At 35.7% G+C, this 10,294-nt stretch overlaps 1 protein-coding gene across 7 annotated transcripts in view; it reads right to left on the reverse strand.

Annotated features, from left to right (window-relative positions):
* The window catches only part of DPY19L4 (dpy-19 like 4), a 64,184-nt gene that overhangs the window by 19,595 nt on the left and 34,295 nt on the right, over positions 1-10,294 (reverse strand). For 4 of the 7 annotated variants that reach the window (XM_028500251.2, XM_028500249.2, XM_028500254.2 and 1 more), the window contains 6 exons: positions 8,522-8,654; positions 5,717-5,848; positions 5,517-5,615; positions 4,884-4,957; positions 1,834-1,992; positions 800-922 (listed from right to left, as the gene is read on the reverse strand). In XM_028500251.2, coding sequence (XP_028356052.1) covers positions 800-922; positions 1,834-1,992; positions 4,884-4,957; positions 5,517-5,615; positions 5,717-5,848; positions 8,522-8,654 — 720 coding nt within the window. Of the gene's footprint in view, positions 1-799; positions 923-1,833; positions 1,993-4,883; positions 4,958-5,516; positions 5,616-5,716; positions 5,849-8,521; positions 8,657-10,294 lie in introns of all 7 variants that reach the window. The other 3 variants (XM_024115878.3, XM_028500252.2, XM_028500250.2) reach the window with 3 other exon arrangements.

A 10,294-nucleotide genomic window follows, 5' to 3' on the forward strand; every position in this document is an offset into this window, starting at 1 on the left:
CCTCTTCCATGTGGCTGTCCCTGATTTATATCCTTTGATAATAAACCAGTAATCTAGTAAGTAAAATGTTTCTCTGAGTTCTGTGAGCTGCTCTATCAAATTTCTCAAACCTGAGGAGGGGGTCTTGGGAACCTCTGATCTATAGCCAGGTCACCAGAAACACAGGTGACAACCTGGACCTGTAACTGGTGTCTGAAGAGGTAGCAGGGGAGTCTTGTTGGACTGAACCCAAGCCTGTGGATTCTGATGGTACTTCTGGCAGATAGTCAAAATTGAGTTCAATTGTAGGATACCCAGCTGGTGTCCAGAGAATTGTTTGTTGGTATGAAGAAACCTCCTCCCCACTTTGAAATTGGGTGCTCAGAACCATTTTATACTCCTATGTCTTATTTCTCATCTGAGTCAAACTTCAAAGAAAAGGGTATATTGAACCCTCACCCTCGTAACACCATTTACCTCTCCTTCACTTATCAAAGTTATAATTTTATTTTAGTGTGGTTAGCATCTGTCACCTTCATTAGACCATAAGTCACATAAGGCTAGAGATTCTTGTCCACCACTGTACCCCCAGCACCTAGCACAATGCCTGGCCCTTGGAAAACATTCAATAGTTTTTGAAAAAATAAATTAATAAGTAAATACGGTTCATTGTACTAATAACACCTCTCTAAACTCCAGTTAGATTAAGGTTTTTTTGAGTTTTTATAGTGTTTTATAAATGTGTTCTTGAAAGTATCCACTAACTACCATTAGAAAGGACAATTCTTTGTAAAAACAAATGGCTCAAATATACACTTACCCTTCTATAATCATTGCAAGAGAGCCCAATAAAATAGTGTGAATCACGTGATAAATTATTTCTGGCCTTTCTCCAATTTGTCCATCTTCAAGCGTAATAGTTTCTTTCAGGGACTTACCACTACTGAAAGAAATGTGTTTTTTACTACTTTGAAAATATTTATTTGAAAAATCAAAGATCTTTAATATCTTCATTAAAAATATATAGGTAGTTCTTAAAATTTGAAAGTATATTCTGCTGGTCAAATACCTAACTTACGTATCTCCAAGTCTTTGAAAATGGCTTTTGAAGCTTGAAGACAACTGCTTCAATAAAGACTAAACATGAAAGTTCAGGAAATATAATAAAATAGATAATAGGTTCCTTTTCCAAGATGAGTTATCACTAAACTAGTGATTGCTAAATCATATAATAATAATTTGAATTACTAAGTTCTCAAAATTAAGTTACTACACACAGCCTCCTTTCAAGCTTGATAAAAATATTTTTAAATAGTCAAACTTTATAATTTAAAATCACTTATACTACTAGTTTCATGTAAGTAGAAAAAATTATGCTTACAGTAAGTAAAAAATCTGAGTAAACTAGTGAATGAGTCTGTAAAACTTTAACTGATTATTTAAATATTATTCCTGCATTAAAAATGGACATTACAGGGACTTCCCTGGTGGTCCAGTGGGTAAGACTCCACACTCCCAATGCTGGAGGGCTGGGTTCGATCCCTGCTCGGGGAACTAGATCCCGCATGCATGCCGCAACTAAGAAGTCCGCATGCCGCAACTAAAGATTCCATGTGCCGCAACTAAAACCCAGCACTGCCTAAATAAATAAATATGGATATTACATATTTAGATGTATAAGCTTAAATTTAAATTTTATCTAGTTAACTTATAATGATATTTTACACACTGATAAAGAGAGAATTCAATTAGAAACTCTAAAACACACAAATATTGAAAGGATATTAAAAATAAGTTTTATATATTTCCATAATTTATTAGTTAGTAATATGATTGGTTCTCCTAGGTACTTACTTAATTCTCCTAAAAATAACTTGAATCACAGAAAAAAAACAAGTAATTAACACTAAAATATAGAAAGGTAATAAAGAAGACTGTGTCAATCGCAAAAAAAATTCTTGAGATGGTGCCTGAAGGGATTCTTGACATAGGAGCCAATTCATTGTAAAATTCCTACAGAAAACAAAAGCATGATATTAAAATCACAGATGTTTTAAAGTACTGAACTTAAAATTATATTTTTCATCTCAGTAAAAACTAAGACAAAACTAAACGCATTTCCTAAATCCGTTAACTTACAACAGCAAGGTCATACCCTTTATAAATGAAAATAATAGCATTAGTAACCCTCCTCAACAAACTGGCCTAATAAATTTAAAACTACTACTTTTTTATGATCCAGCAATGTGACCATCTCTAGAACCCAATACAGTTTTAGGGGAGTTTTACTTTCTATTTTTACCTGGAAGATAACAAAAAAATTCAACTGTCTAACCTCTAACAGCACTGTCCAGTATGATAACCACTAGCTACATGTAGCTAATAGCACATGAAATGTGGCCAGTGCAAATGGAGATAGTCTTTAAGCACAAAATACATCCTGGACTTCAAAGATAAAAAAAAGCATGAAAAAAGGAATTTAAAAAATACAAAATATATCTCAATAATTTTATATTGTTTACACATTAAAATAATATTTTTAATATATTGGATTAAATAAAGTACGTTATTGAAATTAAATTCACTTGTTGCTTTTTACTTTTTTAAATGCAACTACTAGAAAATTATGTATGCAACTAATGTCATATTGTTATTGGACAGCCCTGTTTTATATTGATAAATGTAACTCGACTAGGACCATTTTAAAAAGAGGTATCTAATTATTAAGACAGAAATCATAAAATTTGAAATGTAAGTTTTTTGAGCTATAAGAGTCAAGATAAACTTTTTGTTTTTAACCCACACTAAATATAATCAACAAGCCTCCTAGTTATATGTAGATTTATCTGCATTCTCACTCCCAATCCATCTTCAACCTCCATTTAATCCTCAAATTCCTAGCCCTGGAGGAGGAGGTAAGCGATGGAATGATGTTCAGGAGTGCTCACAGATGGATTGAGAATGCTTCACAAATCACTGGGTTTAAACTAAAAGGTTAAAGCTTCACAATGTGCCAAACAGCTATACAACTGTATCAAAGAGGCTGCCATCAAAATATTTTGTACCTAGGATGAAAGCACTTTAAAAAAAAATCTGCCTACTAAAGTAACTAATTCTATAAGGTCTAATTCAAATACCAATTTAATGATATTCTTTCCATAACCCCAGTCTCAATCCTTCCTTCCCCATATTCCCATGGCACTTTAATTACCCCTTTATTATAGTGCTTAATGCAATCTGCTATGCGTTATATTGTAGTCATTTTTGTATCCCCCAGAGTACCTGGACCAGTATCTTTCACATTAAATAAATATTTATTAACACTTCTTTACTGATTCTTAAAAGTCCGTCTCAACAGAAATGTCTCCTGAAATTCTGGTGAATTACAAATCCTGATATCCAATTGGCACATTTGTGCATAAGGCACTTATTATTTATACCACCCCCCATGCCAATAATTGTATAAAAACTATCTAATGAGCCGGCAATATTCTTAAGGACAAGATTAATAAGCCTTAACCTTAAAATACCCACTATATTACTTTGTGAAGCCTAGTACCTGACATGAGGAACAAAGGCGCACTATATAACATCAACTAAGAAACACTGGACAAAAGCAGACCTTAATGCTAGGCTCATTCTAGAGTCTTCCAAGGTTAAAGAGGAAGTCAGTGAAAAGGCCAGTCAATTATGGAGGTCTGCAACCAACTTTTACTAGTTGCCTGCTGAGTGTCAGGCCTACAAATACACCTGAGAAAGACATGGTCCCTACCTTTATGAAGCACATGGCCTCTTAAAGGATCCTTTTATCTTACTAGATAGCCATATACGATTTACACTTCAGAAGACTTCTCCAGTGTTTAAGCCATGTCAAACACTTGGTTAACTGATATATCACAACAAAAAATTTCATTCACAGTATCTAAAATCCCATGTAGGGGCTTCCCCGGTGGCGCAGTGGTTGAGAGCCCGCCTGCCATTGCAGGGGACGCAGGTTCGTGCCCCGGTCTGGGGGGATCCCACATGCCGCGGAGCGGCTGGGCCTGTGAGCCATGGACACTGAGCCTGCGCGTCCGGAGCCTGTGCTCCGCAACGGGAGAGGCTACAGCAGTGAGAGGCCCGCGTACCGGAAAAAAATTAAAAAAAAAAAATAATAAATAAATAAATAAATAAAATCCCATGTAATCCCAGCAAACGATTATAAGATTCTACGGTCTACTATATGAACTAGAGATATGTATAGGTAAATATATATTTTCTGTTATGCAAATAGACTTTATCAGTACATAAAATCATTTATTTCATTTTAGATTTAAAAAATGCATTTAAACAACAAACAAAAGGTACAACACTATTTTTGAACTTAAAAAGTCAGCTTCTGGTCCAATCCACTATTATGACCAAAGATAAGATTCTTTGCTATGAAATAAATATCTTACTGACCACCCCATTTTTAATGCCTATGCCCTTTTTTTTTTTAAAGTATAGATTTGGAGTATATCATGAGCTTTTTTTTTTTAAATTGAACTATAGTTGATTTACACCCATACTCTTTGTAATATAACATTTTGCTTTAGTGGTTAAAATTTCCTTGGTTCTTTATTCATTTTAAATCTTTAATTTATTCTGACCTTAGATTGTTATCATCATTCCTCATCAAGGAAAGTAGCCTCAACATACTGTGACGCTATTGAGGTTTAAGTATATCTACTTTTAAAAGATCTAAATGAGATTTTTTTTAAATGAGAAAAGTATTAATGTCTTATTTCTTCTAGATATTGTAATATCCCAAATTATTTTCTAAGTGGTATGTAATTAGGTGTATACTCCCTCCTTTGATTATTTTTGCTCTTTATCTTCTAAGTGGTATAGAGTTAGATAAACTTACACAATCTAAAACTTACTTAGTCATATTTAGTCCAAATTTTACTTCAAGGAATTTCAGCATATGTCCATTTTCTTTGTGTGGGACAAACATCTGAAGGAGAAAAACACTAGTTACAACAAAGAACTATTAGCTAAGTTTATAGAAATATGCTTTAGTCCAATACTAGAACTAGAAACACAGCAAAACTACAAAACAAAAAATATGAATTAAAAATACATGATGTAACTATGAAGCATGGAGATTTATTGGCATAGTCAATCACATTACCTTATAGTTAAGCATAAAACTATAATGGGGTAGTAAGAAGATTTTAACCTTATCCCACCTGGCTTAAATAACTTACCCACTCTTTTGAATGTCTTTTACTCATCTGAATTTATTCCATATATTACTTAGTGTTAATTGGGTAATGATGACATTTTAAATTAAATGAAAAATAAAGTGTAATTTTTTAAAAGTATTTCTATAGGAAAGACTCAAAATCCTATTTTCTCACCTAATATGCTAGGTATGATTATTGTTCAACTAAAAATGTTACTGTACAAACTTTATTACTTTGCTATCCCATTATTCTCGTTAAAATTTAGCCCAGTATATTTCATTATTCAGTTTGCTCTACCACATGAATCTCAAACACAGAGTTACTTACTTTCATTACAATATTCAATGTCACTGTCAGAGTACACACCAAGTAAAAGTTAATCACTTTCATTATTTTAGCCACGAAAGTTCCTTTCTTCACATTCAGCTATGCAGGGAGGAAAATTATATGAACAAAGAAGTGAGGTTTAAAAAAATTAACAATTTAAAAATTCACCCCAAGAATGATAAAAAGGCAATTCTAATTACCTGAAGGCACTTAGCAAGCATTAAGGCTATTACAAAACTTAATAAAGGAGATACCAATAAAGCTGAATTCTCAAACTGCAGTAAATATCCCAGAAAGAGAGAAAATATATAGATTTTATAAACTTCATGAACCTGTTGGGACAAAAATAAAATGAATGAGAATAAAATGAATTTTATTGTACATCTTTTCATTAGATAAGATTTGACTACAATTATAAAGTAAATGCTCTACTATAATTTTGGACAGTATTATATTTACAACCATTCAATTCGTAGTTTTAATGCCATGGGGTGTAACTAATTTATCACTTCCTTTTTAGAAACTCTCCACAAAGTAAAAAGCTTTGAAACCATGGATGTCTAAATCAGACTGGAAGAACCTTCTTTAATCCCAGGCTCTGACTTAATTTCACTTGGTTTGTCTTGTCCATCTATGCAACATCAGGCTGCATAAATCAAAAATCATAACCGTGGGCTTCCCTGAGGGCGCAGTGATTGAGAATCCGCCTGCAGATGCAGGGGACGCGGGTTCGTGCCCCGGTCCGGGAAGATCCCACATGCCGCGGAGCGGCTGGGCCCGTGAGCCATGGCCGCTGAGCCTGTGCGTCCGGAGCCTGTGCTCCGCAACGGGAGAGGCCACAACAGTGAGAGGCCCGTGTACCACAAAAAAAAAAAAAAAAAAAAAAAAAAAATCATAACCGTTAGCAGCAGTTCCCAAAACCTACCTGGTGAAAATATACTCCCATGAAATGTAGCACCAGAGAAAATTATTTTGCACTTGGTCCATTTAACAGTGACAATAAAAAAGTTAAATTCAATTTCCTAATAGAAGATCTCCCAGGAAAGTTATGTCTTACTATATTTCTTTTCTAAAATTCAATAGTATAATAATTTAATCTACCATAAAATAAATTCCTTTAGAAAGGGGAGAACTAAGACAAAATATAGACACTAATTGGGGGGGAGGGGGAGGAATCAAAAGGCAGAGTGTTAAAAGTTAAAAAAAAAAAAAAACCAAAAAACCCAAAGAAAAAAAATCCCTAAAAGGCCAGAGCCATTTTTTAAAAAGATATCTCACTGTCGGGAGGAAGCAATGACAAGGGAGGGCATTATGGGATCTTCTGGGTGCTGGTAATGTTCTATTTTTTCATTTTGGCTGCTGGTTCTCTTAGCTCCAAACCTATCCCTCTATCCCGGCTTCGTAATGCTGGGGCCGGCTTCTTCAGTCTACATTTCTGCTTTTTCATTTGGCTCCCTATTAATCTCTGCCAATCCATGCTAGCGAGAGATAATAAGTTTGGAGGAGAGAGCAGGGGCGTGTTCCTTACTGCAGCCTGCACTTCCTGGGAGGGTCACCTCAGCAATGCTTCTTCACTCCAACAGAGTAATTCCTTCCTGTTAAGGCAGCTGGATGCAGCTGCAGTTTCCCTAACACTTGAAGAACGAGCTTTATCACATCTTCTTACCCCAGAGATGGCAGAATCAGCTGGCCAGAGTACCATTCTCAGAAGTCTGGGTCCCATTTCCACAGAGCCCTTCTTCCCAGTTCAGAGATACCAGCAAAGCTGAGTAGTGGCCCTTCCTCAGAAGTCTGTTTCAGCTCCATAGGGTTCCCTCCTCTAAGCTTCTACATTTTAATAATTCCAAATTCCTCCTTTCAGCCCTCAGCTCTAGGGGTGGTAGCTGCTTCCTGAAGTTGCTACCTCTATAATACTTTCAGGTACTTACTACCTTTTCATTTAACAAGTTAACAACTTTATACTTGGTTAATGATTGTTTATATTAAATTCTCTCTATTGAAATAACCTAAATGTTGGTACTCATCAGAATTCTGGACCATCTGAAGAAAAGGAAGAGCGAGAAGATTCCCAAATTTCTGGCTTAGACAACATATTAAATACTTAATACATGTTTATAAATAAAGAAAAAAAAGATAAGAGAGGGCAAAAGAGAAAAAGATAAAGAAACAAAGGAACAAAATGTTTATGGGAACCTTTACTGCTGACTGAAGTATAAATTGATATAACATTCTGGGGAAAGGCTTGATATCTTTAGTTAGATTGAATATGTACACATCCTTTGACTTGTAATTCCACTATGAATTTGACTTGTAATTCCACTATATATCCTAGAAAAATCTTGCACTTCTGTGCCAGGTGACATGTATAAAAATGGTTATAGCAGCATTGGTCATGAACAATAAACTGGGAAAAACCTGAAATGTTCATCAGCAATAGAATACATCAGTAAATAAAAATGAATGAAATATACTCTGTACATCATCAGGGATGAATCTCAGAAGCAAAATCAGGCAAAAGTAAACAATACATTATTTGACAACATAGTTTTAGGAATACATAGGTAGGTGGTAAAAAAACATAAAGAAAAAGAAGGATTAACAAAATTCAGGACAGTTAGCCTCTGATGGGGAGGGAGCAGGATGTGACTGAGAAAAAGGGGCTTCTAGTATTCATATGCTCCATATCTTGGCCTGGGTGTTCAAATACTCATATTTTTTCTATACACTGTATATACAGCATACATATACTCTTTTGTACATTCCTATATTTCACCTTTTTCTTTTTTTAAAGAAACAGAAAGGGAAGATGGAGAAATGGCTAGAAACAGAGAGGAAGCACAGGGGTGACTTTGGTTAAGCAGTTTAGCTACCCTTTTGAGTAGAAGTATAAATCAGAGCCTATTAAAACATTTCAAATTAAGCTTAAAAGCTAAATGGTTTTATACAACCCGATAAAGACATTTATTCTCTAGATTTAAAATCATAATTTTGAAATGCCATAATACCTTGTCACTTTGCTCCAGTGAAAAACTATCTAGCAAGAATAGAGATATTGCTTGAAGAAACAAGAGATAGTGGCTGTACTCCCACATCATCATAAATGTGTAAGTTGAAGCACTCATCAACAAGTAGCAAAACCTCTAGGGAAAACAAAGAAAGAAACTAAATATCAACAGCTTCATTACTATAAAAATCTATGAGGTTGTTACCTCAAATTTTGCAGCTCTGTTACTGGTTCCACTTTAAGGCTATAAAATTTTTGAAACTTTGTTTTTAAATCACATAATTATTAAATCCTTACATAAACAATAAGATCTTAAATCAAGCACTCGAGAGAAATCAACCACTTGCCCTTCAATGTTCAACATTATACTGAGAACTTCAGGAAGACAAAGAAAAAAGAAAATTCAGTACAATTTTCTTTCACCCCAAAAGAGATAAAGGAATAAATATTTTTAAATGGTGGCTTTTACTAGACTTGACTGCTGGGCTTTAGTTACAGTGGAAGTAACTCCTTTCACTCTATAATATTTTAACTTCCCTGGTGCTTCATATTTTCCTAAGAGCTTCCATGTGCTTAGTCTATTTATGTCTCAGTCCATTCCACACCCCATGGAAAAAAGTCTATTTCTTTTTTCATTTCCTTTCAGCACAGTGTGGCCTTACCTTTTCCCAAAGTTTATACTGTCAACCATATAAAACTCTCAGCTGTTTTCATCTGCTAAAGTACTAAACACAAGGATTTCACTGCCCTTGCCTGAAATATGCCTGGCTAAAACCTATTCTGTCCTTCCAAATGTCATCTCCCAGGTGATCCCTTAGTGAGAAACCAAGTCTTAGCATATTTCTAGCAACAGTCTCAACTTCTTCTGGGGACCTACTTTTTTATTCCTAATTCCTCCATCAGCCACAGTGTCAAAAGAATTGGTTCTGATAAGAACAATGAAAGGACAATAAGAGTCAAGTCAAGAAACCTAAGATAAGAACTGTGTTCTCTAAAACTAAATCTTTCAGACTCAGCTGACTATACTCAATGATAAATTCCAGAGTCAGAGACACCTCAGACGATCAGCAGATGTAAGAATTTTTCAGCATCCTGAATAAGATTAAGACCAGATAACAAAATGTAAGCGATGGAAAAATTCCATCAGTTGATCAAATATCAAGGGCAAGGTCCAGAAGGGCTCAGCACTAATAGAATACATAAGCTTCTGCTCTATCTATCACCATAGCTGTAAGAGAAAGTGTTCTGGAAATCTTCTAACGTGGAACAACAGAACTGTAATAACCAGGCCTAAAACCATTATCCTCAGAAAAACCAGCTCCAGAAATCAATGAAGGGTCAGATCTAGATTCAGCTTAAGTAACCTACTGGCCACTTGAGAGATTACTTTGGGGATGCTAGCGAAAAGCTACAGTATAATGAAACAAATTGCCAATTCCAAAGGTTTATTCTCAAACTACTCTAAGAACATGCAGTGAAAATACGATAGAGGGAATTCCCTGGTGGTCCAGTGGTTAGGACTCGACGCTTTCACTGGCAGGGCCAGGCTGGACCCCTGGTCAGGGAACTAAGATCCCGCATGCCGTGCGGTGCCACCAAATTAAAAATAATAGGGCTTCCCTGGTGGCGCAGTGGTTGAGTGTCCCCCTGCCGACGCGGGGGACGCGGGTTCGTGCCCCAGTCCGGGGGGATCCCGCGTGCCGCGGAGCGGCTGGGCCCGTGAGCCATGGCCGCTGGGCCTGCGCGTCCGGAGCCTGTGCTCCGCGGTGGGAGA

Source organism: Physeter macrocephalus, chromosome 15, assembly GCF_002837175.3.
Source record: "Physeter macrocephalus isolate SW-GA chromosome 15, ASM283717v5, whole genome shotgun sequence".
Taxonomy (NCBI): domain Eukaryota; kingdom Metazoa; phylum Chordata; class Mammalia; order Artiodactyla; family Physeteridae; genus Physeter; species Physeter macrocephalus.